Raw genomic sequence first — 27,654 nt, forward strand, 5'->3', positions numbered from 1 at the left:
GACAGCCGTGACCCGGCAGCCGCGGGGCGGCAGAGCCCCGGTGGGATACCGGGGCACCGAGGCGGGGGGGGGGGGGACGGGACACGACGGTGGGGCGGGGGTCACAAGCCGGTTCCGGGAGGACCGCAGAGCCCCGCGGGGGGTGTGTGTGTGTGGGGGGGGGGCAGCGCTGAGCCATGCCCCCCGGTGGGGCGGAGAGGGCCGGGGCTGGGGGCGGCGGCGCGGGGAACGGGGAGCAGCGGCACTTTCACGAACTGTCCACGGGAGGCGGGAGAGGCGGCGGCGGCGGCGGAGGAGCGGGGGGGGGGCCCGGCCGGGCTCGCCCAGCCCTGCCCAGCCCTGCCCGCCCCGTCGCTGCCCCGCCCCGCCCTGCCCAGCCCTGCCCGCCGCTGCAGGCAGCGCGGCACCGGCACCGGGCGCCCCTTTATAGGCTCGGCCCGAGGGGGTGGGGGGGCGGCGGCGGCGGCGGCCCCAGCCCCGAGGGGGCGGCTCCCCCCCCTAAAAACCGGCGAGCGGGACGCGCGGCGGTGCAGAAGGCGCGGCCGGCGCTTCCCCCGGTGTTCCGGGGCCGGTGCCGCTGAGCGGCTCGGCCCGCCATGCCCCCGCGGGGGCCGTTCGTCCGGGCTCCGGCTCCGCGTTCCCGGTACAGCAGCAGAAGCAGCAGCCACCGCTGCCGCTACCGTTCGCCGCCGCCGCGCCCGCGGCTCTGAGCAACGCCGCCGCTGCCGCCGCTGCCGCCGCCGCCGGGAGACCGCGCCCGCCCCGGTTCCAAGATGCTCCGCCAAGGTGAGCGCCGTACCGGGAGGGTACCGGGTACCGCGGGCACCGGGGCCGGTCCCGAAGTTTGTCACCCCGCCGAAGTTGGGGCCGCGCCGCCGGGCGTCCCCGTCCCCCCCCCCCCTCCCGCCGCGTTACCGGCGCCGCTGCCGCCACCGAGGCTCGGGCAACCCCCCCTCCCCGCCCCGCCGGGGTCCCCGGGGAGAGGCACCGGTGGCGGACGGCGGGAGCGCAGCGCGGCGGGGAGGGGAGGGTGGGACCGGGAGGAGCGGGGGGGGGGAGGCACGGCAGGCGCCGGGTCCCGCAGGACCGGGGACGCGGCGGATCCCGCGGGCACCGGGGTACGGCGGGTCACGGAGGCAGCGGGGCTGCGGCGGGCGCGGGGGTGGAGAGTCGGTGTTCGTCCCCCGGGGCGAGGGAAGGGGAAACGGGGCTCACCGGGGGGACGCGGGGGGTTCGGCGGGGAAGTTGGGGCGAGCCGTCCCGTTCCGCCCCCCCGAGGAGATTCGCTCCGCTGTGACATCACGCTATTTCCATGGCAACTGTCTGGGACATCATAGGGGAGCTTTTTGACATCACAGCGAGAGGAGAAGCCGGCCCTCCCGGGGGGTCCGGGCCGGGGCGGGGGGGGGGGGGGGGTCAGGACCCCCAGTCCTGCTGCGCCTGGTCCAGTTCCGGGGAGATGCTGGGGACAGCGGTGCTGGGTGGGGGGGGACCCCCGCTGAACCCCCCCTGCTCCCGTCCCGCACCCCGGGGAGGGGGCGACCGCACAGTCCCGGGCCCAGCCCTCGCCACCACCACCACCACATGCCCTTCTCCGGCGAGGCTCCGGCAGCGGGAGAAGGTGCCAACACCACGCCTGCAGCCCCCTGCGTCGGAGCGTGGACCCCCGGATGGGGCAGAGCCCCCGCTGCCACCCCGGGAATTGTTTTTCCCACTGGGGGAAATGTCACCTTGCAACTGCGGGGCCTCGCGCTCGGATGTTCCTCTCTCTGGCTCCCGCCTCGGCTTTGTTCGGTGTATTAACCCAACCGGGCTGGCGGTCTTTAGAATAAACCCCGAGCCCTCAGAGCAGCCCCGGTTCCCAGCCACGGTTCCGAATCCCGGTGCTGCCGGCTGAAGGAAAAGCATCATTCAGACTGGGAAACCGGCAGCCCGAGGTGGAAGGCAGGCGGCAGGGCTGCCGGCAGGGTTGCATCCCACCAGGGGTAGCCTGTTAAGGTCAAGATGTACAGCTTTCATTTCTGGAGCTAGAAAAACAAAATGCAAATTGAAGAGCCTGTGGGCTAATGCAAAACCTATTCTTAAAGTTTTTGTCTTGTTAAGCAAGGAAATAGAGTGCCAAATAGGCTTTGTTAAGTGGCAGTCTAATTAATAATTTAAAATCTTGTAGCTGTCTTTCATTAGAATTTATCTGTACATCAACCACAAAATCAGTCAAACACACTCATTTATAAGTTAATGCCATTCCTGAATAATTCAACAGGCAGTTAGAGGAGGCCTCCATCCCGCCGACAGGCTCTCCCCTCCCCGTCTCGCCGTGGCCAGGTATCCCTGGGTGGGTGGGGGGTCCCGGTCCCCGGCATTTGCCCCAAGCGGGGTGCGGAGGGGACACCCCACGTGGGGGGTGAGGGGAGACGGGGAGAGCTGCTGCCGGGGTGCGGGGCCGGGGCCAAACCCCTCCGTGGGGCTCGAGGGCGGCTGGTTTTACTGAGGGACGTGGCAGCACAAAGCTGCGCTGGTGGGAGGCAGCGCAGGCTGATGGTGGCACTGCCACCGCCTTTGGGCTTAGGGCTGGGGGACACTGCAGGGTTTGGGGGACCTGCAGGCGACGTCCCTGGGGGAAGCAGCTCCGTGTGCCCGCTCATGGGGGGGGATGGCTTCGCACACGGTGCCACGCGCGTCAAAGGTGTTTGCTGCTGGAGGTTTGCGGCAGGACGGGCGGTGGTGTGGCCGGGGCAGCACTGTGATGCCCGTGGACATTTTGGGTCTCCTGAGCCCCATGAGCTCCAGCAGCGGAGGCACTGGGCAGCCCCAGTGGGATTTGGGGCAGATTTTGGGCACTGGGACATTATCATTGGCGTGGCAGTGGGTGACAGCGCAGGGTGCAGCTCCAGCCTGGGCGATGGTGTCGGTGGGGCTGGTACTGCACCGTGCACCCTGCCAGAGGTGGCCGCAGGCAGGAGTGCAACGCTGGCGACGCAGGAGAAAGAGATTTCCAGGTCAAGGATGACACCAAGGTCATGGGCAGCCACATCCCTGTCCCTGCCATCGCTCAGCCCATCGACGGGGCGTCCAGCCCCGGTTCCTCCCTGCAGGGGAGCAGCCGGCGGGCAGGGTGCGGGCGCAGGCTGGGCTGCGGTTCCTGCGCCGGGGAGCCGAGAGCCCAGAAACCTTTCTGCTTATAAAAGTTTAATTTCTTAAAGAGCTGAGAGGAAGCCACAAGCTCTCTGTGCCCAGCGAAGCAAGGGGGGTGGCTGGGGGGGGTCAGGATGCGGCCCAGGCTGTCCCTGCAGCAGTGCTGGGGGGGAATGAAGGGGGGCTCGGGCAGGCGAGACCTGCTTGGACCTGGAGCCGGAACTGGGATGCGAAGGAGCCGTCGTCATTCAGTGACCCGCGCTGATGGAGCCCGGCAGGGTCAGAGCTGCGGCCATGCTTGGCTAAATGTTATTCCCACCTTTCGCCTAAAGTGCCGCACCCGGCGCCCTGCGGTCCCATCCGGGTGCCCAAGGCTGCGGGTGACACTCCAGGTGGCCTCAAAGCGCTGCTCTAAAAAATACCAGTGAACCTGCCGGGGAAACATAAAAATACGCATTTTCCGGCATGATTTCACACCCATCTTTCCCTAAGGCACCTGGCGGTGCTGGAGCTGGCGGTGCAGGCCAGAGCTGGGCAGCGGGTCCCTGTGGTTTGCAGGTTGAGGCCACGAGTGAGATGATGTTGCCTCGGGGCTGGACAGGGACTCAGGCTGCTGGAAACGGCCAGAGCGCTGATGGCTTTTGGCTTTTGCTGCCAAAACCCTGTTTGGAGGCAAAAACCAGACAGGGAAGCGTGGGAGCCTGGAGGGACATGGTGGTGGCCAGGTGTGGCCAGAGCCACCCCCCACTGGGGTGTCCCCAGCTCCCAGTGGTGCCCCCGGCCAGCCCCAGAGCAGCGTGGAGGCATTCGCCCTCCTTGCAGAGGAGTGACCCAGGACACGGCCGCTTCAGTCCCACGTCACTGGGGGCAGCCACCCATACTGCTCTGCCCCACATCGGGGCACCCGTGGGTGCCGCCGCTCCCCATCCCCACCCCAGGGAGCTGCTCCAGCCGCCTCCAAACAGCCAAAAACTCGGGCTTTGTTTGCAAAGTGCGATCCCAGGACTTAGCCACGTTTGGTATAAACTCTGGTTGTTAACGGCAGATTATGTCTTTAAAAGTGCTTTGGTGGAGCAGCAGGCAGCAGCAGGCAGGCGAGGCACCAGCATCTGAGCAATGGTGGCTGTTGTTTGGGTTCCCAGCGGGTTGGGATGGGCAAGGTGCCGTCCTGACCCGGCACCTGCCGAAAGAGGCTGGTGACTGATTTAAGAGCGGAGGGAGGCAACAAGTGGGAGGCCGGGAGGCTGCGGGGCAGAGCTGTGGGGCCGGGAGTGAGTGGGACACTGGTGGGAGTCAGCGAGGAGGAGCCGGGGGGTCCGTGTGCCGACGTGGGCAGGGGGTGCAGGGCACGGCTCTGAGGCACTGCTGGGATGCAGGAGCACCCTTGTCCTCTCTGGCAAGGGTGCTCCTTCCCCGCAATTTTGGGTGACGCTGCCCAAGCCTAAGGGGGATGAGCCGGCTTGGCCCCAGGTCCCTCCGCCAGCAGCGTGGCTGGTGCTGTCCCCGCTCTGGATGTCGACACCACGTCCCATCTCCCAAATTGAGGAAGCACCGATCCCCCGTACCATCCTTGCGGAACGGCATCACCATGGAAACCCACAGCCCTGCGCCTGCCACCCGGCAATCGGGAGGGGGGACACTTTTAGGAATATTATTTTTACTGATGACAAATGATGGAGGCTCGGCGCTGATGGAGGAAACGCCTGCGCCCAAGCGCCGGGCATCGCCTGCCCTCCCCAGCAGCAGGTCTTTCTCCTGCCCGTTTTGCCGAGGGCAGGGCACATGCCAATCGGGCAGCCGTGGCTCTGCCCGCGTGTTAAGTGCGGGCAGTGGCAAGCGGCAGATGCAGGACGGGGAGATGCAGGGGGCAATCTTCTTTGCGCAGATTAGGATTGGGGGGTTATTAAGCAGAAAATGCTCCATTTGGTGTAGAAAGCTCCTTTTCCTCTTTAACAGCATATGTGCCCACCGGCTGCTTGCTTCCCGGCGGTGCTGGCACAGCAACTCAGAGCCGGCACGGCAGCTCGGAGTCAGCCCGCCTTTGGTGAGCAGCTTCTTGTGATGCTTTTGCCTGGGCTGGTAGTGCCATGACTGCCCCGGTGACTCCCAGTGCCGAAAGCCGGTTGCACTGGGAGCCGTGTCTCTCCCCACTTCATGGCCGGCAGGATGGGACAGGAGTGGGTTTTGGCCCCGGAGGGTTGATGACAGAGTAGGCTGGGGGTCCACGGTGGTCCATCCCATCCCGATGGTGCCTGGCCATGGGGAGAGCGTGGCGCCGGAGCCGGAGGGCATCGGAGATGCTCCACATGCACCCCAAGTCCCAGCATCACTATCGCGCAGGGAGGCTGCGGCCGTTGTTTACCGGGGAGCAGCAGCAGGAGGGAATTTGGCTGCTGCACTGGCAGGGCTCCTTACGGAGGCAGCCCTGCAAGCGGAGGGGAGGTGCCAGCGGCTCCGCCAGCCCTGTGAGCTTGGGAACTGCTTTTTTTTTTTTTTCCCCAGCTGTGTTTGCACTGGTTTACTCGGGGAAACCCCGGGGCCTGTGGCCCACGCTGCCATCCGAGGGGTGCAAAGTCTGTCCTCCTGCATGAAGAATATCCCGGTGCTTTTTGGCCCTGTGACGAGCCCGTGGTAGCCCGGAGTGAGCTCTCGTCCACAAGACCTTTGCCCGGCCAGGCATCAATGAGCATCTGGGCATGGGGATGCACTTGCGTGGGGCAGAGTCCCTCTGATCCCCCGGGTGTGAAGGCAGAGGGGGGCAAAGGCTGACGGCTGCATCCGCTGCCTGCCACTGCCAGCTCCTGCTCCCCCCCGAGCCCCCCTGCCTTCTCGCTGCCTGCAAATTCAGCAGCCCATGGGGTGCTGGATACGGCCACCCCCTGGGCAGCACACCGGAGCCGGGAGAGGGACCGGGATGATCCTCCCTCGGCAGGAATATGCTGGGGTGTTTGTGCTAACAAGCCCGGCGTATTATAATTTCAATGGAATTTAAAAAACAAAATAGTCCTCAGACAAACGGCTCCGCAGTGCCTCTGCCAGGGCCTAAGATCTGCTGCTATCTATTTTTTAATAATTGAGGGTAATAAATATGTATTTCTTTCTCCTTTCTCTCCGTACTCCGCAGCTTGTCAGCTCCCTGCGTCTCTCCTCTGATCAGACCCCATCTTTGCCGTGCGGAAAGAGAAAGAAAAAGGAAAAAAAAAGGGAAAAAAAAAAAAGAGAGGGAAAAAAAAAAAAAAGATCCTTTAAGCAAAAAGGATTAAAGCCTTGAAAGTAGGTCTGCCCGAGCCGCTCGGCTCTCCCTGCTCCCTGCCAGCCGCAGCCAGGGCAAGGGAGGGCTGTGCCGGGGCAAGAAGAGCATTCCCAGGTGGCTGAATCCGGCCCCGAGGGGTGTTTGTGGTACAGAGCCTGGCTGGGCAGCAGCAAATCCCCCGGGGAGCCAGGCTGCGGCTGGGCAGAGCCATCGGGCAACTTGGCAAACCATTGTTCAGAGCCAGTTCTGCTTCGGCGGCAAATACTCCCCAGCGCTTTATTCCCTCTGGTTTTCGGATGGAGACGTTGGCCTGAAAATGAGGCGGGGGGGGGGGGTTGATGACAGGGCTGAGCGTGGGCCATGCTATGGGACCCCCCCGGCCATGGGATGCTGGGGCGGAGGAGGCGCTGGTGTGAAGGAGGCGGCTATTTATAGCTTCCCTCAGCTTTTGTTCCTTTTCCAGTAGAGCTCCTCTCAAAATAGAAACAGCACTGGCTGCGCGGCCGCTCTCGGGCCCCAGCCTGGCTACGGGGGGCACCTCCCGGCCCGGGCTGGGGGGACACCCCCTGCCACAAGAGGCCGTTGCGTTGGGTATCCCCCCGTCCTGCATCCCTTGAGATGGGGCTGGCGTGGGATGGGGAGGGGGAGCCACCCTGCTGCAGCCCCCCCCCATGCTGGTGATGCCCATCCCGACCCTGGAAGGGGGTTGAATGGCTCTGGGGGGTGGGAGCAGCTTTTTGGGGGGGACGGCACCGGGTGCCCCTGGGGAGAGCGGGTGCAGCCCTTGGGAGCACCCTGGCAGGGTCCGTCCCCGTTTTGCAGCTCAGCTGTTGCCTCTGCTCTTCCCTTCCAGCATCCGACCAACCCCCCCCCCCCCCATCTCTGATCAATATAGCTGGGAAAAACAAAACAAAACAAAGTAAATATTTAATACGATCCAGGGAGCCACGGTGAGCGCTCCCCCCGTCTGTCTCCTCCGCCAGCCGCTCGCAGCAGCTCCCTGGTCCTAATGAGCCTGAGTGCAGCAGAGATCGATGGCGAAGGCAACCTCCGCAGAGGGGTCAGGTCTGCCACGTCCCCCTCTCCGTGCTGTGCCGGAGCCGAGGCTTGGTCCCCCGTAACCCCCCAGGGCTACCTGCCCTCCTCTTCCTCCTCCTGCCCTGCTTTTCCTCTCCTGTGTCCCCTTTGTCCTCTCCAGTTCCCGGGAGGGACGTGGGCTCTGCTGCTCCAGCACAGCCGTCCCTTGTCCTGCTGCCACATGGGACGCAAGCTGTGTCGGGCATCAGCCCTGGGCTGGGGGCTTCCGCAGGGGTGCGGGATGGGGTGCCTGTAGGGCTGGATCCAACGCGGAAAGCCAGCATCTGTCCCCGCACTTGGGGAGCAGCTTCCTCATGGATGGGGATGCGGAGCCAGGGGGGACCCCAGACACCCCCGGAGCTGGTACTGGCTTCCTAACCAGTACCAAGACACTGTCCCCGCTCGTGGTGTGACCAGACCTGCTGCCTCCTCCTCCTCCGTGGCAGCCTCTTGCCCCCTTGCCTCGGTCCCCACTGGGGACCTGCATCCCCTTGTGTCCCCCAGAGACCCCGAGTGCTGACGCTGTTTGGAAAGTGCCAGTGCCAGGTGGCTAGCAGGCTGGCCCCGGCAATGCCAATGTGGGACCTGCCTCATCGTGCTCCGGCTTCACGTGTTTTCCGAGTTTGGATGGTCCCTGTTGCTCCGGCACCAAAGCTGACAGAGGGGCACTCGTGAACGGGAGCTCCTAAATCGCCTGTTGCCCTGACACAGCCAACCTCCGCTGGACAAAGTCCCTGTTGTGCCCCCCATCCTGCATCGTAGATTTAGGAGGGGGGCTGAGCCGTGACCCCAGCCAGGCGTTCCATCGGATGGACCTGTGCATCACCGCGCGGCCTCATCCTGCCCTGGGCCGTGACTGGTTTCCTGGTGGGATGCAGAGATGACACACTGGATGCAAAACTGAAGAAGAGCATCTGGCTGTGCTTCTCTGCCACCATAGCACTTTGCAAAGTGTTTTTCCGTGGAAAAGTCAATTGTCCTTGGTGGTGCCTGGGATGAACCCAGGGCTGAATGCTGTCCCTGGGATGGGACAAGAGGAATGGTGGCCCTGCCTGATGCCTCTCGTGCAACCCTGCCAGACCTCCAGCACCGCAAAGCCTCGGCCAGGCTGTGCCTGGGGATGGCGACTGGATTTACAGCTGGAAAACAACCTGGTGCACCCTGAGCACAGAGCAGGGAAGGTCCTTCCCTGGCAGCTTGGGGACTGTCTCATGTCTCCAAGGTGATACTGAACATCTTCCTGCAGCTTGGGGGGGTCTCCGGGCAGGCAGAGGGGTGCAGAGGAGCCGGGGCAGGACTCCCAATGGGAAGTATGGCAGCAGCGGTGTGAGCCGGGACAGCGGCGTGGGTCCTGCGTCACAGACGCAGGCTTGTGGCAAGGTGCCGAGGAAGTTTTGCAGCAGCATTAGAAAATGTTGACATGTTTTTTGAAACAATTTCAGATCTGATATCTGCGCCAGATTGAGTTTGTAACCAGCTTTATTGTTTAAGCCTGCTGGGATTTCATCAAAGGCGTCTGCTGTTTACCCAGAACCATTTCATTGGAGAAAACAGCAAACAGACCTGCATTTCTATCTGATTTCACTTTTTCCTTTTCCTCCTGAATTTAAGTGCTTGTGAAAAGCATGGCTGATAAGGCAGAGCAATGTGGATAAATCCCGAGGACCGGCTCGGCAGAGGCTCCACCAGCTGCTCCGGGTTTATTAATAGTCCAAAGGCAGTTGCAGGACCGGCTGCCGGGCTGCCCTAGCTGGGTTTGGGATCTCCATCCCGGCAGGTTGAGCCGGGTCCTGGCTCCTCAGGATGCTGAAGGCCGGGGAGAGGATCCGTGTGGAGCTTTTTACTGCTTTCAGTGCAACTTGAGATTTAAGCAATGAAGGAGCCAATGTCTGTCCCTCCTCAGGGAGCGGCAGTGACCCGGGTGAGCCATGTGCTCCGCAACAAGCCTGGCCAAAGCCAATGCACACACATGAAGCAGAGAAAGGTGAGGGAGAAACCAAATGAGAAAGGAAGGGGCCTGGTGTAAAGCATATTAATCCTCCTCGCATCTTGGTCCCGGGGGGCTGCAGCAGCTGCATGCCCGGCTCTGACTTCTGCCCATCGCTGACCTTGGAAACACGCTGGAGAGGAGGGTTGGGGGCTCGAGACAGGGCCCGAGAGGGTTTTACAAGGAGCTGACCTGGGGGCTGCAGCCCCCTCTGCCGCTGACTGCTCTGCCCCGGGCATCCTTCCCACGGCTGCTTCGCGGGTGCTCCTCATGGTCATCCGTCACCAGCATTGTCTTCTCCAGGGTTCGGCATCTTCCCCACTTGGGAATAGCCTAGGTGGCCGTTCCCACCTTCCCTGGCCTTTGGGACGGGGACACGACAGGCTGGGGTCAGCGGAGCGCATCCCGCCACCTTTTCCGGAGCCCCTTCGGCATCTCCCGGCCGCCCCGAGGGCCGGCGCTCCCTGGGTGGGTTGTGCCGGCAGCACCTCGCCGGCACTCCAAGGGCTTGTCTCTTCCATCGATCACACCTGCACGGTGACAATGTAATTTTTATCTCTGGTTGTTTATTTCTAGACAGAACTACTTGTAAATTCCAAGAAGAATATATATCCCCGTGCGTGACAGATCCAGCACACGGCGATTAATCTGCCCTCTTAAGACCTGAATGCAAAAGTGTCCCAATGTCACTCCTGGACAGGGTGTCGAGCCCCAGGGCAGCACTTCGGGGACATGCAGGGACCTGGTGGCAAAGTGTGCCCTGGTCCAGGCGATGCTCCCCTACTACTTATTGCACTCGCTATCAGCTCTGGTGGTCCCTGTCTGATGATCGCAGCTGCTTTGGCTCTCCTGGCTCAGGCTCCAGCTCCTCTTTTTGGGAGGTTTATGCAAATAGGGCTTTTTTTTTTTTTTGCCTTTTTTTTTTTTTTTTTTAATTCCTTGCCGCTGCTGCTCCTCCATGCCCCAGATAGCAGAAGTGCTGAGGACAGGCGTTTGCGTCAGGTCCTGCGGCACCCACGTCCCGGCCAGCCACCCGACCAAGGGGAGGAGGGATGCGGCGTGGGGATGTCCTGGGGAGAAAGGGGCAGAGAGCAGCTGGCAGAAGCCAAGGACGGAGCGGTGAAGGTCCTTTAATGGCCGGTACCTCTGCACTGCATTAGCGAGGATGGGCACCGGTGCCAGCGGGCGTAGGGCTGTCCCCAGCCCGAGCGTGGATCTGTCCCCAGCGAGGGGCAGAACGGGGATCGAGGTGTCAATCTGGGCTCTGCAGCAGCCCGCAGCCCCATCGGCAACACCCCCCGTGCCATAAAGCCACTTATTTACAACCTCCTACTTGGGAGCATCTGGGAAGCGAAGCGCGTCATTTCCAGAGAGAGCAAAATGCTGCATATTTCAGTGTCTTTTGAATTTTTTAGGTTTCCCTGAACTGTGCTAATGGGTTGGTGGTGGCGGGGGGGAAGCGAGGGCCCAGCCCAGCTCCCGGCCTGCCTTGCTGCTCCGCTGCGCGGCCATGACTGCATTGCTGCTCTTAAAATATTCAGTGCTGTTGGCCACAATTTCACAGCGGGTCAAAGCGCGCCGAGCCAGCAAGAAGGAGGGAAAGTGTGACAACAAGATTAACCCTGGCCCGGCAGGCCCCCTCCGTGCTCGGCAGGCTGAGCACGATGTGATGCAGCTGCCTCATCCCGGGGGACGGGCAGCGATGCTGGGGGGGGGGCCGCGGCACCCAAAATGCTTCTTGTCGCCCCATCTTGCTGCGTCCGTGGTGTCATCTCCAAAATGCTGTGAAGGGACAGCGGGAATGTCCCGAGTCCTGGCGGGAGGGCTGAGCATCCGCTGGGCTCCAGCATCTCCCCCAGGCAGGGGATTCTCCTCTCCTTGGTCCAAGCTGCTGCAAAGCCAGAGTCGTGCCGGGTGCCTTGCCTTGCCCTGGTTGTGCCGCTGGATGAAGGGCTGGGGATACCCCCCAGATCTTGGGGACATTGTCGAGCGTCCTCAGCACTTCTGCACCCCAAGACATTGTGGTTCCCAAGGCCTTGCACAACCATCAGTTAGTGCTAATGATGGAGCAGCAGATTTACGATGCAAAAGAGCAGACGCTTTAACCTAGAGGGGATTGCGGATGGGGATTTAATAATCCTGCCATCGGCCTGGAGTTTGCTCTGCATTTTCTAGCTTGTCTGCCAGGCTTTTCTAAGAAAACTTCTGTGGCTGGGGGAAAAAAATGAAGCAAAGCAGGTGGTCTGTGCCACTCATGCAAGGCAGGATGGCGGGAGGTGTAGGTGTACCGGCGTGGAGCCCAGGGTAGATGGGGGATGCTGCAACGGGCAGAAGTGTCCGTGCCAGGCTCAGCTCTGGGAGCCACGTGGTGTCCAGAGGCTGGAGACCTCCAGCAACCGCCCCTCGCATGGGCTGCATGCCCTGGAGCTGGGCTACGCTGCATGGCCAGCTTGGCCGAGGCTTGGTCTTGTGTCTCCTGCACCTTCCTTGGCTTCTCGGTCCCGTGCCGTAACTTCAGAGCTCATCAACAGTGGCAGGGATGATCTGCAAAGCCCTTCTCCTTGCATGCAAGCATGGCATCATCTGCAGGCAGTGCTGCAGCTGAGGGATGCTCTCCTGGGGTTTTAAGGATGCTGTGGTTGAGTTACTGGGGTGTCCTCAGGGGTCAGGGTCAGCCCCCAGCACCCCACCAACCTCCACGAACAAGAGGCAGCTGCTGGGTTGGGGGCTCTGGCAAGGAGCTGCCGGCACGGTGACCATCACCCATCCCGGGTGGCCACCTCCAGCCCAAAGGCAACCAGCCCCGTGGTGGCACTGCCCTGTCCCTGAGCATGCCCACTCGGCCCCAAAATCTCCCTCCCCAAGTGTGCACGGGCATGTTGGCGTCTCTGCTGCGGTCGGGGGCCGGACCGGTGGTGTCCCCACGAGCCAGCCTCAGGGGTGCCCTCCCGCACCCTGCGCCGGTGACGAGCCGGGCTCTTCTCCCTAATTCTGCTTGATCCCTCTTAAAGCACCAGCAGATGTTCTCATTATCCATTTAAACATATAATCCTCCCCCGAATCCTGCTAAGCTCCTGGCCTCCCCGATACCTCGTGGCAGTGCGTTCCACAGGTTAATTATGCATTTTTAATTAATCACCAAGCGGAGAGTGACCCATGAATAAGGGACACGAAGCTCCAGCAGCTGGGAATAGTTGGCAAACCATCCCCAGGTGGAGCCGCGCCTGTGTCACGCTCTGCCTGAATAACAAACCCGGCTCTAAAAATTCCTGGTTTGTGGGTCTGACATGACCAGAGGATGGGACAGAACTGTGTCCCACACAGATGGGACCCCCTGGCACCCCGCATCCACCACCAAACGAGGAGGAACCGTGTCCCTGCTGGAGCTGTCTGGGTCCCACCTGGGAGCGATGGAGCAAGTGCGGGGGGGGGGGGGGGGGAGGAGTGAGGCAGAGAGGGAAAAAAAAAATCACATGTTCTTTTTAAAAGGCATTTTTGAGTGAATGCTGAATAGGGTTTGGGAAAATTGCCTTAAAGGCCTGTTCTCTGCAGGGACGGAGCTTTTCATGGAGCACGAGTATTTTGAAACTTAATTGCACATTTGCACGGGCTAGTGTTTTTATTTCTCTCAGGTCTCCGAGGTGGTCTTTGAAGATTGCTGTCTCTCTGTAATGGTTTTCTTTATCTCAAATAAATTCCGCACACCTGCGAGGTGGAGCTGCTTGAAAGAAATGATGTCGAAATTGGCTCTCGATTTAATAAATCTGCAAATGGAGCTGGGATGCAGAGAGGCGAGGTGGCTGGTGGGGCCGGCTGCGCCTCCTCCCCGCTCCCCACCTCTCCTCTCCCTTTCCCTCTCCTGCTCCCTCCAACAGCTCGCTTTCAGCCTCTCCACGGGCTGGGACAAGCGTGGGGCTGAGCGATGCGGGTCCAGATGCCACCTTTCCCCCCTGGCAGCCACTGCCGGCACGTCCGAGGGGGCTCTGGCTGACCGCCCTGCGGTGCAGACCCCTCTAACACCCACCCGGCCACCTCCTCCGGCAACGCGTTCCCCTGGCACAAACCAGCCCGTGCTTCCGAAACCAGTGGCAAAAGCTGCCGTCGAGCGTTCCATTTTGGAAGCAGAGCAAAGCACCGGAGAAACGCCTGCGGCACAGTTCAGCGGTGCTGGCTGTGCCACTGCAGCAGGCAGAAACAAATCCCCGGGCGGCCGGGGCAGTGTGTGCCGGGCAGCCCCGGCTGTCAGGCAGAGAGGAATGGGCGGCCGTGGGAGTACACAGACAGGTTAATGGCAGCTGTGGATGCTGCACAATTGGATTTCGCCTCCTTGTTTCTTAAGGAATCAGCATCTCTCCCTTGCTCAGAAATCTGGTGGTCCCATTCCTCTCCCTGGGAGCCTCGGTGGAAAAGCGCCCGTGGAAAGCACCCAAAAGGGCATTTAAAACCCTCCTTCCCCTTGCTGGGCTCCCCAGACACGAGGTTACCCGCAGAGGCCTCGCCACCTTCTGCACAAACTCCGGCTGCTCGCGCTCGCTCCGCTTCAGGCGAACAAGATGCCGGGTGATTTTATTGCATTGCTGGATTTTGTTCCACTCTGTTATTCGCCACGATTGAATTTGCTGCTGCGGAGGCAGGAGCCGTCCCAGCCAGAGCTCCTGTGCCGCCCTCACCGAGCCGGTGGGACAGCGACCTTGTCTCGGTATCTCACTTAGCCCTTGGCTGGGTAATTCGGTGCCGGCGTGGGAGCTGGGTGTTTGTCTTCCTCCTGCTGAGCAGCCTGGCGTGGTCCGTCTCCCTTGCCTCAGCCAAATCCTCACTCTGCTCCACTTTTAATTGTTGACCTTGTAAATGCTTTCAGGGAAAGCATGCGCCTTCCCAGCTCCCTCTCTCTCTTTCTCACCCGATATGTCCCTCCGTCCTCATCTCTCTGAGTAGCTGTCGAAGTTCTGATGCCACGCGCATCACCATGGTGCCTGAACCCCTGGGCAGAGCAGAAACGCGTGTCCCCGTTATGCAAACCCTCCCCAAGTTTTAGTCATGCTCACCGGTTCACAGTGTCAGTTGGGAAATGGCACTTCATCTTTCTCTTTCCCTCCTTCTCGGACTTACATAAAAAACAGCTTGGACTCTCCTGAAATGGTGGTTTCTTGGCCCGTTTTCTCTTTGTGACGGAAGCTGTGCGGTGGCAGGGTGGGAGCATCCCACCTTTCAGTGCGAGTGGTCTTTGATCAGTGCAAACCCATGCAGTGGCACCGATGCCCCTGCTCCCCCCCACTGGCACCGTGGCTGGACCAGACCCGGGACTGCATCTTCATCGCACCCCCAGCACTTAACGGAGACACGGAGCCATTCCCGGTGTATTAGGAAACACAGCTGGGAGCTCTGTGAGCAGCCGGGGGGCAGAGCTGGCCGGGAAGGCTGCCAAAGCCTCGCTCTCTCCGTATCGACAGCGACGGCTCTTCTCCCCCACCGCCTGTGCCATCACCTCTGCCCCGTGATTGAATTAGGAGGCTGTAACCCATCTCCCTCCCGGCCCCGGTCCCCGCCGCGCCAGGCTCAGATGCTGAACTTGAGAGCCATAATTTAATAAGTCTCAGGCAGACAGCGCGCTTGGATAGCCGTCGGGATCTCTCGCCTCCTCCCTGCCCAGCAATGCGCTGATTTATGCTCCCAGGTGACAGCCAGGATTTTGCCCGGGATTTTTGGTCTGCCGGGAAGCATTGCTCTTTTCCCAAAGCGGGAAGCTCGTGGGGTGAGCTGGGAGCAGGAGCAGGACCGTACAGGCTGCAGTCGGTGCATGTTCGCCTGCGCGACCCTTCGTTAGGCTGGCCCTTCGTTTGGGGGAGGGAGAAGTGACAGAGAGTGGAGGGACGCCATGTCCTTACGGCAGCAGCTGCTCTTGGGCTTCCTGGGCGTAATGAGTTAAAAGTTGCAATTAGTAAAGTGCTGACTATGGGAAGGTGGGGTGGGAAGAGAGCAGCGCTAAATGAAACCTGAAAGGTTATTCCAATAAGTGGCAGCATGGTTTCCAGCTGTGCTTGCTTTCCTGGGAGCTGGGGGACAAGGGTTGGGATCCAGGGAAGGGCGAGAGATGCCAGGCGGGATGAGGGATGTTGCTTGAGGATGCTCAGGTGCCGGCAACGCCTGCAGCACAGAGGGGCTGCTCTGTGCCCTCACCGGGAAAGTGACAGCGTGAGAAAATTTGGCAGGGGTTTCTTTGTAAGTGCTCCCAGAGGAAGCCCGTTGGAGGCCAGCAGAAGCTCAGCACTTACTGGAGTGAAAAATATGGCAGGGGAATCAAAGCGGGAGGGGGACAGGCCACTGCACCCTAAGGATGCTCACACCAGTGCCAAGCCAGGAGCGTGGTGGGGTGGGTGCTGCCCGTTCTGCGGCCCCGGTGGCTCCTCCACGAGGGCCGAATGCTGCCGCAGGCATGGAGCCCGGTGCTCGCCGCATTTGCGTGGGGAGGGTTTTGGGGAGTGGTGTGAGCCACGCTGCTTTTAGCAGGGGATCCTTGTAGCGTGGCGAGTTGGCCGTCAGCCGCAGCAGGGGGCTGCAGGGGGGAGCGGAGCTGGGAGCCAGGCTGGAGAGGAGCTGGGCAGGGCAGGGGTTCCTGGGAAAGGTGTTTTTTCTTCCAGTTGAGCAGGCAGGAGCCCAGGCAAGCGGAGGCAGCCAGTGGTGGCCTCTCCCTGCCAGACGTAGCTGTTCCAGCTCTCCGCTGGTACGACACCACGGTGCTATTATTAGACTCCAGTAGGTCTCGGTGGGTAGCTGTGAACTCCCCGATGCTTCCAGTAGCTTGGCAGATACCAGGGCAGAGCGGGATCTGCTGGCACTGGTGGGGACGAGAGGCCCCGGCAAGCTCAGAGGGGGTGTGGGTGGCAGCGAGGGGTGGCAGAGCCCCCCCCCGGCTTGGGGGCACAGGGAGCCATGCACCGCAGCCTGGGCTGGAGCTGCAGCAGCAAAAGGCAATTAGTTGTCTAACGAGAGGTTTGGCTGATGAGGAGGGCACGGAGCGCCTGGGAACACTCGGGGGGTCGGTGGTGGCCGGGAGACATGCTGCCCCAGCAGAAATGGGGGATGCAGGGCTCTGCATGAACCCGCACCTAAAAACCACATCTGAATTTCACAGCATCGCTCTAAAATGGAAACACGATGTCCCCGTCACCGCCGTCCTCAGCAGGAGGCATGGGGGAAGCGCGGCAGGGCTGCGGCACACCAGGACACCCCATCCCGCGCCGGAGGAGGGCTGGCGCTGGGGAGACATGGCGTCTCCCGCTCCCATCCTCTCCCCCAGCCTGGTTTCCAAGCAGGAGTGTTTAAATGCCTTTTATGTTGTGACTCAAATGATGAAAGACCTGAAAATGGGACTAACAAAGACGAGTTGTACTTCAGAATAAAAAAACCCATGAAAGCAGCAGATGCTGTCATAGGAATAAATTGTATCAACAGCGATCAGATGGGAAGTGAAAAGTCAGAACGGAGTTGCTCCTTCTTTCCCGTTTCCAGAGAAAATTTCTGGGTCCATGAATTTAGCCAGAATCAGGTAGGATGAAAGGCTTTGTCTGACAAGGCATTTCAAAGCATCTGGGAGCCTCTGGAAGAGATGTGGCCACTTGGAGAGGGAAACAGAGCCCCTCAATTTTAATGAGCATTTCAGTTGCCTTCCTTTATCCTTCTGCCAAGATTTTCCTCCCCCCTCCCCCCCCAAAAAAACCCGATTTCTGCTGTTTGCAATTTGTTTTAACTTTGCAAAAAGTGCATTTAGGCAACATGACGTGAGGAGGCCGAGGGTAAAACATCCCTGTCACTCCATACAGCTTGGCCTGTTGCTTCTTGCTGTAAATACCTCCCCGCTGCAGCCAGCCCAGCCATGTTGGCTGCTGCCAGGTTGGCACCACCATCTTTCAGCATCTCCTGTTCCCTTCCCAGCCCCTGCAACAATTTACCATCTCCCTGTCTCCCCTTTCCACTGTGACTGGATCGGGTGTGGGCTATAATTAATAGAAATTAGACTGTCGAGACCTTGCAGCCCCCATCCCGTAATTACTTGGCCTTGCTGCATTCGAGGCACGGAGATTGGCAGTGAGCTCGCAAGCCACTGGCGATGGCAACGCATCCCGTTAACAAGCTATTTTTATTAAGCTTTTAATGCAGGCAGTTGCGTGTCACTGGGGGATGTGCCGCGTCTCCACAAAGTCGGCTCCCGGGGGGATGCACGGGGGGATATTTTGGGATGAATGCAGGCATCGGAGCTAGACAAAGCAGGATATTAACAAAGTGCCGTGTCCCGACCACGTTCATCTCTTGCACATTAATTCCCGGCACCCAACCGCTCCAGCCGCCCGCCGTCCAACTGTACAGATTTCAGGGGCTTGGCAAAGCGTTGGATGCTCAGTGGACGGTGATCCCCCCCAGGTCCTCAGCTCCCCCCCACCCCGAGAGCCATGTGGGAGCGTAACGATGCCCGACATCTCACTGGGCACGCGGCATCTCCCCACCGGCTCATTAAACCTCTTAACAGCCGCCGTGCGAGGCGCGGGTCGGCCAGGGATGATGGGCAGAGGAGCGGCAGAGCGCAGCTATTCACACTGCTCTGCTTTTATCGCTGTGCTTTTCACGAGCTGGTAAAAAGTTCAGTGCAAAGCACAGGAGAGGTCTCTGAAAGGCAGCCGCACTCATGACCCAGCGTGCCGGCACACGTCTCTGGTGGGGTTGGGGTTTTGCTGGTATCTGTGAGGTTCACTTGGCTGCCGACCCACAGGGATGTTCACTTGGAGGGCTCATGGCATCATGCACCCACCCCGAGAGGAGACCAAGGGCCTGCGGAAAGGTGCTGCTGCCCATTTCAGGCGCAGGAGAGAGACCCGAGGCTGCAGGCTGGGCTCCAAATGACGCCATTGCTTTTTTTGGGGGGGGAGAAGAAAATGTGACAGAGCTGGTGGCTTTGATGCCTGCCCGTCAGTCTCATTCCCCCCTGCTGCAAGCGGAATGATGTGCGGCTGAATGGGGAAGAAGGTACATGACAGGCTCCAATTTGCCCTTTTCTCCACCAAACACAAGGACATCCAGTAAATCTGAAATGCAGAAAGACTGAAAAGGGATGAAAGGGAGCCTACACGGCATGGTACGTAATTGGCTTGTGGATCTTGGTGGCACAGGACACTGCTGGGGTCGGGACCTCAGCAGGATTACACGTTTATAGAGCTAATGCTCTCCCTATTAGCTATGCTAGCATAAAAACACTGCAGAAGGGCCCTTCGCCTCCCTGTTTCGGGCCATCAGCCGCTCCCTGCTCCATCCAGGTAAAGGTCCATCCAGCGCATCCCTGGTTTTCTGCAGCCTCCGGTTTTTGCATCTCCTGCAGATGTGGGCTGGATGGTGGGGCAGCCGAGCGTGCACTGAGAGCCCGGGCAGCTGTCACTTTGCTCTTCCATCTCACATTTGCTCTCTTCTGGCTGTATTTCTGATCCTAAAGAAACCCTCCATAGGTCCTAGCCAGCTGCTGGCAGGGAAATGAGCTGGTGAATCTGCTTTCGCTACACATGAGCTTGTTCGGCATTTGATACCGATCTGGCTGGTGCTCATCTGGGGTGGGTTTTGTCATTTCATCTGCAATTGTTTTGCTGTAAAGCACCTCGGAGGGTTCGCTAGCCGGCTGTTTGACAAAGGACACCATTCTTATTACTAGTGTGAATGAACTACTTTGCATTTCTGTGAATGGGAAGGAAAACTTGTCACCTCAGGACAAAAAGGGAGTGGAAGTATCTGATGATCCCCTGAGACGCCTCAGACAATCCACTAAGCTCAAGTCATCCTCCTGTATTTGTCTCTCCTCGGGGGCAATTGGAATTATTAGTCCCTTCTCAAGGACCTCAAGATCTCTCTGTCCTTTGCCAATTCCCATCCTGGCTTTGCTGCAGGTTACTGGCACATCCCACCGGAGCCCCATCCCGCACTGGGGACCAGCAGAGGATGCCTGGTGCCTGCTGGGGGTCAGGACGGCAGCTCCCGGAGCCGGTGAAGCCCCCAGCTGTCCCTGAAATCCTGCAATATCCATGCACGCTGCGCTCAGGGTGTCCCCTGGGCCACCCCATCCTCTCCCAGAGGAGAAGGAGCATCCTGGTGTCCATTGACACCTCCAGCCGTGGCAGGACCCAAGGACTTGACTCATCCATCTCTAAAGCCAGATGTGCTGTTTCCGTCCAGCGTGCCTCTGCTCCGGGAAGGTCCCAGTGGCTTTTGAGACACTGGTCCATCATGCGCGATGGGATGAGATGCAGGGGCACAATAAACCCTCCAGCAGCAGGGAAAGGAGAGTCAGGAAAAGATAATCTCTTCTCCCTGGTATCCAGGGATAGGATGCGTGGGAATGGTTCAAAGCTGTGCCAGGGGAGGTTTAGACTGGACGTTAGGAAGCATTTCTTTACTGGGAGGAGTGGTCAAACACTGGAACAGGCTTCTTGGAGAGGTGGTCGATTCCTCAAACCTGTCAGTGTTTAAGAGGCATTTGGACAGTGCCCTTAATAACAAGCTTTAACTTTTGGTCAGCCCTGAAGTGGTCAGGCAGTTGGACCAGATGATCGTTGTAGGTCCCTTCCAACTGAACTATTCTATTCTATTCTATTCTATTCTATTCTATTCTATTCTATTCTATTCTATTCTAAAGATCTGCCTCCAAACCCCATGCAAGCAGCAGCCCAGCCTCTGATCTAGATAGTCTTCTCCCAAACGCTGGCTTTTAGGCTCTGCACTGAGGTACCGGGTTTGTGCCCCGTGCCTGCAGCCGTAGGACCGGCAGCATCCGACTGCAGCTGTACTCCAAGGGCATCGCTGCGGTGGAAGGTGTACTGCAAACTGGGGTTAAGCAGAGCAGATTACATGGGGAAAACACACTCTGCACTCCCTCTGTTTCTGCTTATGTTAGTCCTGAAACAAGTATTTAAATTAAACAAGTTTCTATAGCTGAGTTTCCAATCCCACAGCCACTTCCACCGTTGGCTTCCTTTTTTCTCCCTTTTTCTTTAGCTCAAGCAGCAGGAGGAGGAGATGCAGACACAGAGAGGAGTGCTAATTAAACAGGGAGTTCCACATTAGGGTACAAATCCTCTGGACCAGCATAAACCCTGCCAATTTCTGTATTTATTTATTATTTTTTCAGTACAATTGTAATTTCCAGTGGTGCCTCCAGCACCAGGAGAGAGTTCAGGGGCTGCTCTCCGAGAGGATTAGCACGCTGGAAGCATTATTACTTTCCTTCGCTGTGAATTCAGGAGTGATTCCCTGATGGCTGCACTCTATATAGAAGTGAATCGGTGCTAATTTGTTTTTGAGGATCACACATCCACCAACATGTGAAAGACAATCCTGCCTCTCGATGTATATTTCGAGTCAGTGCTACAGCAAACAACGAAAAATAAGCAGGCAAAGGAAGCCAGACCTCCCTCGCCCGGAAAACCAGAGCTGGGAAGGAACGGACTTCAATTTTTTTGGATGCTCGTGTGAGTTGGTGCTGCATCTTTCCAGGATTGTTTTGGGTTTTGGCTGTGCTGCTCGTGGCGATGGGCAGCAGGGGCTTGGGCATCCCTCGCACGGAAAGCCTCAGGGATGCCGCGTTGGATGGGATGTCAAAGAGACTGAGCATAAAAGGCCCCCCCCTTTTTTTTTCCCTTTTCTCCTTTTAAATCATCCTCAAGTTTAACTGCAAGAGAGGAATAAATTAACTAATTGAATCTGTAACGACAGAGGGGGCCGGGCACCTGGCAGGAGAGCAGCCACGCCACCACCCATCGCTCCTTTCTCTTTATTTGTGTGATTCAGAGGGACGTGGTCCGTGGGGAGGTATCAGAGCTGGCTGAAATGGAAGACAAAGCTATTGTTTCAAACAGAGTTATTGATTTTTACATTATTACACTATGAAATTTATGGTCTGGTTTCAAACTGCAATAGGAGTTAATGACCATCATCCAGAAACTTCCAGGTGACCTTGGCCTCGACTTTGGTGGAGGAAGGTGAATAGCTCCAGATACTGGGTCAGCAAATGCAAAACAAACTTGCGACACCCTAAAGGACTTGATTTTGGGGTGCTGCTGACCCCAGGTCTCTGCCCTGAGCTTTAGCTCGCAGCAAACTCCAACCTGGTTGACAGCAGTGATGGAGGGAGGGAAACTGGACCTTCTCAGCTCCAGACAAAAGCCACTTCTGCTCTTAAGCAACATTTTGCTCCTCTTGAAGCACCGTGATGTCCTCAGAGCTCCTGAGCATGGTTCTCCATCCTTAACTGCCCACCCGGCGCAGCCCAGCTGACCGAGGGTTTGCTCCGGTCGGTCACCACTGGAGAAATGCAAACGAGGGGACTCCGGGATGGCTGAGGAGCACCGGGAGAGGAGACAACACAGCCCAGAGCAAGAGGAACCCTGGAAGAGGGGAGAACAATGGGCAGTGCCCACAAAGCAGGCAGCTGCCTGCAAAGGGCATGGCCCATTCCCAGTGCCAGCCGGCTCTCCCATGCCAGTCGATTGAGGAGGATTTGCTTTTTAATGTTGGGGCTACGAAAGTGGGGTCAGGGTGACCAAGAAGAGGTTTATACCAGTTACCACGCGACATACCAGTGACACAGAAGCCAGCCTTTTCCTGGCTTTTCTTTAAAAGGTACCTCCCAATGCATCTTTTGGCATTGGCCTCTTCCCAAAGCTTTCCTTAGCAATATTCCTTCCAAATTTCCTTGTATGCTTCTTCCTCTGGGAACAGTCTTTCCACTTGCCAGTGAAGGAAGGTAATTTCCAGCTGCTGGAGAAGGATTTTTTCTTGTAGTACCTTCTCCCTGGAACATCCCTGACGCTGCACCCCGAGGTAAAGTCTTGTGAAGCCGGTAGCCTCCAAGCTCATCTTCTGCCTCGGAGGTCATAATTGCCATTAAATCACAGCTTGCCTAACCAAATTATGCAAAACCGAAATTATCTCCAATGATTTTTATGTTGCTGAAATGTTCCAGAACTGCCGGGGTGATGACTGGGGGATTGGGAGCAGCTGTCACTCCATCAGAAACCATAACTCCAAACAGCTGGGATCTGTCAGTTATTTATGACACCATTCGCAAAAAAAAAAAAAAAAAAAAGATGATGAAGGTGGATGGGTAGTTGCCACTCTCTGGCTGAAAGGCAGCTTGTGCAGAAAGCAAAGCCCCGTGCCGTGTCCCGGCACTGGGAGCTGCAGCTGATGTTGCGGGGAGCAAACCCACTGAGGATGCTCCTGCCGCCGAGCGCTGCAGGACCGTGGGGCTGCACCTAAAGGGCTTTGCAGAGAGGCTGAAAGCAAGCTGCTGCTTGCTGGGGAATTTAGTCTTTGTGACAGTCAGGATGGGCGTGTTTATTTTATCCTCTGTGTTGCAAAAAAAAAAAAAAGAAAAAAAAAGAGGAAAAAAAATACACAGCTACTAAGCACAGGTCTGACACCGCTTTGTCAAACCATCCCAGATCTGAAGTTTCACTCTTGGCTTGTGCCCAGTTGCTGTCGCCGCCCCGGCCTTACCTTTCATCGTCCTTTACTTGGCAGATGAAACTGTGAACATTTGAGGCGTCTTTTTCTCCCTAAACAACAGTTTCTCTCTATGGCAGTGCGAACGTCCCATTCTGAGTTAGTTCCCAAGTTTCAAAGTATATTTTCCCCCCAGGGGTCGTAGTCATATCTTTGTGCCCCAGTTCAGTTGGGGTGGATTTAGAAAGCATCCTTTCATAGATCCAGGGTGTGAACGGGGCAGGAAAATCTCTGGAGCTCCTTGACAGCGAGGTGGTGGTGTTACACCAGGTGTGAATTTGGCCTCAGAAGAGGGTGAATGATGAGTAAGCTTCTGCCTTTTTGATAATCTCAGCTGCGAGCAGAAGCCAGATGCTTTGTCCCCACTTGTAGCTTGCTCTGGTTAAGTATTATTATTTATATTATGTAGTAGCTATACATAGTGTTTTATGGCAGTAAAGATACATAAATCAGCAACCAGAAGACGAGGGCTTTGCTCTAAAGAGCTTATAAATCTAACAGCTTGAGCAGCACCGGTAATGGACACAGTAAGCAGGCAGTCAAGTTGCATGTAGACATGAGCTAAGATGGGTCTCCCCAAGCAGATGGCGGTTTAGGAGAGATTTGAAAGAGAAGCAACCTGCTCCATCCTCGAGACCAGATCCTGCCGGAGAATTAGACGGGCTGTGACCCATATAAGCTTGTCGGGGTGGAGAGGTGAAAGCATCCATCTGAGAAGAGCAGCTCGCAAAGAGGGAACAGGCAGGGGGTGGCAAGGTCTCGTGGCAGGGCTGACTTTTGGGGGGCTCTGCAGTTGCATCCCCCCTGGGGCCGACGCACCTATTCTTGTCCTAAGTGATTCCTTCCCCTCAAGCCTGAGACTCCGAATGAAAATAAGTAGCATTACATCTTCCTAAATAAACCAAGACTCTGCCTTGCTCCAAGATACAGTAAAGCGTTAAAAGCCTTAAAATGCAAGAAAACAGCCGGCACAGGTACACCCTGCTCTCTGGATCGAGCAGCACCATGGGGACAGGCTGCCCGCAGAGCGGAGCCGAGGCCAGCATCCCTGCTGCGGTGGTGAAGTGCTTCAACCCTTAAAACCTTCCCCCGCCCCGCGATCCTGGGGATCAAACCAGCCTTTTTTTTTTATTTATTTCTTCCTGTGCTGGCACCGGCCCGGGAGGAACCTGGTCTGCGCTGGAGAGAGATGTGCTGTGTCTGGCTGAGCATGCTGGCTCCGGGCGTCTGCATTCTTCTGGCCGCTTTCAGCTCCTGCACAAATTGAGGCTTCACGCTAAATGCATTACGCTGTATAACAATTAATCCCGCGCTACATATAGAAAGTCCTTACTCATCAATAATGCATGCGGGAGGAGTGATTTTCACTCTCAGTAATAAGGCTAAGACAATGGAAACAAGCAGGTAATGGAGAACATTTATAATGATGTTAATCTAATAATGAGTCTAATGCTGTTAAAAGTAAGACTGCAAACTGGACTCATCCAAAGATAGATTATTTCAAGCATTCATTAACTGATACCTAATTAATGCCCAATTAGAGAGATGCTACATGGGAAATGGTTTGGACAGTCGGACGAATTCATTCCAATCACTGAAACCTCAGTCAAAAGCAGGAGGCAGCAGAAGGACACTAAGCAGAAGCCGGGGTGACTCAGGGCATCAGTGGGAGAAAGCCAGAAGATAAACCCCCCCTTGCTGGTTTTATCCCTGTCAGCAGGGCTTTGTTTTTATTCACTTCACTGGCAGGTTTCTGTAGGATTTTTCCGTGCCGCCTTTGAAGCTCTCCCTCCCTGGTGAGCTCCGACACGCATGCTGGTGACCCTCCATCTGCCTTGCAACCTTTACAAGATGAAGTTGAAAGGGCTGCACCAGGAATAACGAGTTCAACAAGTTAGGCAGGGTCTAACTCTCAGGGGAGCCGGGCTGGGACCTCTCGGGAAGCTCCCACAGTGCTTTCCAGCCTGGGAAGCCCAGTGAGACCCAAGTGCTTGTGGCTGTCTCGTCGCAGTGGGGCTTGGCTGCTGGCCATCGCAATGCTGGTGTTACCAGCCTCAGGAGCTTCAGGGCTCCGTGACCACAACCTCTTTGCTTCTCGGGGGTCTCATTCCCAGATCTAAACTGTGACTGAGCCCGGGGCATCCCAGGAGCAGCTTCTCACAGCACTAGGCAATCAGCAGCTTTTATGGGCTTGGAGGGAAAGCATCCTTGATGAGCCCATGTGCTTTGAGTGCATCCACTGGGGAGTCCACAGGTTTCCTCCTTCCAAGTCCCGCCCACCTAATTATTATTTTTTCTAAGCATCCGTCCTTCTGTTTCTCCATTCTCCTTACCCCCGAGTTGCAGCACGTAGGTAGAAAGAAATATTTCAAACACAATTAATAAGAAAGCAAGCCATCCCTAGCTTTTCTTCCTACCATCGTACTCTTGGGAAGCTGAGAACCAGCAACACCCCAGACTATCCCCACCACCATCCAGGACCGTGGGAGTCATATCTCCCTCTCCATAGGAACTCCAGCCACTAACTCACAAATGCCTGTTAATTAAAGACATGGACTCAGTTCCCTCTGACCTTTACCTCCAGAGTTCTCGCTGCAGGCAAGGAGCCGTTAAACACTGTGCTCCCTTTCGGCAGGAGCCTCTACCTTGGCCATGCTCCAGGGAGACCCAGGCTGCCTTCGTCCATCGCCGCGCGTTGCTAACAGCCTCCTGTCATCGCCATCCCTATAAGTGAAATCGTGTACGCTCCCAGATCCCTGCCCGGCTCCACCTCCCGTCAGTAATCCCGTTAGCCTGGCAACTGTCGTGTCACGGAAGAGCGCATAAAACTGTTGTTTGGAAGCAATATGTAATCTTCCAACCTGCTGCTTATAGCTGGGAGATGGTTTATTGATTCAGACCCTTGTGATTTGGTATTTGCAATAACAGACTCCGCATGTGGGAGATCGTCACAGCGCTTGTGCCTGGCAGGATTTTACTAATAAACATAAGACTTACAGAAGGCTTCGTAATTCAGTGTCACCGAGGTAAGATGGGGACCATGAAGCCATCCCACCTTGGCGAAGCACGTCCGTGGGTAAAAAAACCCAGCAGAATCTATCTGCAAACTTAGCTTTATCTTTACCATCGTTATCTGGCACTCGGGTAATCACAATATCCTCAGGATACCGCTGTTTCCCAGGCTGCGCTTGCACGGCGAGTTGCAGCGAGGGCTCCTGTTTTGGCAGGCACCGCTCGGTAGTCAGCGCCGGCACGATGCTCCCACCAGCACAGCCCCTCTCTCATCGCAAAGGCATGACAGCAAAGCCAAAATGGTACGGTGGTGACTTGGAGAACGTTCTTTTTCCTACACAGCCGTAGGAGTTGTCGCGAATTAAACATTCCCGACTTACAGCCCCTTTCTGGCAGCGGCGCAGGAATGAGACATCCCTCCTGGTAGCCGATGCTTAATTTCTGAAGGGCAGCTCCTAGAAGAAGTCCCCCCCTTCTCATCGCAGCCAAGGCTTGGGCCAACGCTTTGGCTAGCGATGCTATTTTTTTTTCTATTAACAGCCCAGTCAGAGATGACTGCCTCTTACCGGTGATTTATGGAGAGTCTGAATAACCCAGTTTATCTAAAAATGTGACAACTTTGCCTTGAAAGGATGGGTCCAGATGGACGGGTCACCTGCTGTTAACTAAACGGTAATAGATCTCCATACCAGGCAAAAGGCAACGGTAACCGTAGAGTTATGTTTCAAACACAATTAATAAGAAAACAGTGATTTTTTTTTGCCTCCCACTTGTATTCAGCTGTAGGCGCTGAAAAGAGGGACTGTAAAAGCCCAAGGGCTCCAGGCTCATGGACTAGCTGGTGATAATGACATAGAGTAATTAGAGATGAACTCCACTTCCAGTCTCGTTTTTCAGATTATTACAAGCTGAGTGCAAGGCGAGGACTCGTGGGCAGGATGGCACCGGCAGCTGTACGCTGCTCCGATGTTACTCCTTTCCCCTGTAAAGTCCAGAGGCAGAATTCATTAGACATGAGCAAATTTTGCGTGTAAGAGGAAAAAGCCAAATCTAGGAGGAAAATCTGAATGAGAAATGACAAGTCTGGTGCAATGAGTCTGAAAAGCCACTCGGCGCAGAAGGAATAGCCTGAAAGCAAGCCTGGTGCGAGGAGTGGGAGCGAGACGGGAATGGGGCGGTGAAACCGGCACTCTAAGAGCTGAGCGGAGGGAGGGGATGATTACTGCCTTGCTCACCGCTTCTTCTCTGCAGCGAGAAAGCCCTGGTCACAAGCACATACTGTAGCATTAGAGGATGCAATATGCTTTGCCACAGGACATCCATTTAAAAATATGTCTGAGCATCCCACTTCCAAACGGGAGTTTTCAGCTCAGCCTTTTCCACCAACTGCTGACAACATATTTTCCAGTAAATCACTTGGTTTTCAGGGTGGATGGTGGTGTCTAACAACCGTAGTAAAAAGAGATGGTGGGGATGGGTCTGCGTCTTTGGGGGAGGTGGGCGTGCTGTGCAGATGCACTGCACACGTGTAATTTTAGGTGGTTCGCTGGGAATTGCTAAAGCTCTCTACCTTTTCCGCTCCGATATGTAAGCGCGGGCGATTTAAGAGATGCGTTACAAGAGGGGTGGACACCTACGTGGGTTTGTGTCTCCT

The 27,654-nt window shown here is 57.2% G+C and overlaps 1 protein-coding gene across 1 annotated transcript in view; it reads left to right on the plus strand.

Moving 5' to 3' along the window:
- Positions 1–364: 364 nt before the first annotated feature.
- The window catches only part of RTN4RL1 (reticulon 4 receptor like 1), a 30,799-nt gene continuing 3,509 nt past the window's right edge, over positions 365–27,654 (plus strand). The window contains exon 1 of the mRNA XM_052804648.1: positions 365–786. Within this exon, the coding sequence (XP_052660608.1) occupies positions 774–786 (13 nt within the window). The 5' untranslated portion in view covers positions 365–773. The remainder of the gene's footprint in view (positions 787–27,654) is intronic.

The sequence above is a fragment of the Harpia harpyja genome, chromosome 12 (genome assembly GCF_026419915.1).
Source record: "Harpia harpyja isolate bHarHar1 chromosome 12, bHarHar1 primary haplotype, whole genome shotgun sequence".
NCBI classification, from domain to species: Eukaryota; Metazoa; Chordata; class Aves; order Accipitriformes; family Accipitridae; genus Harpia; species Harpia harpyja.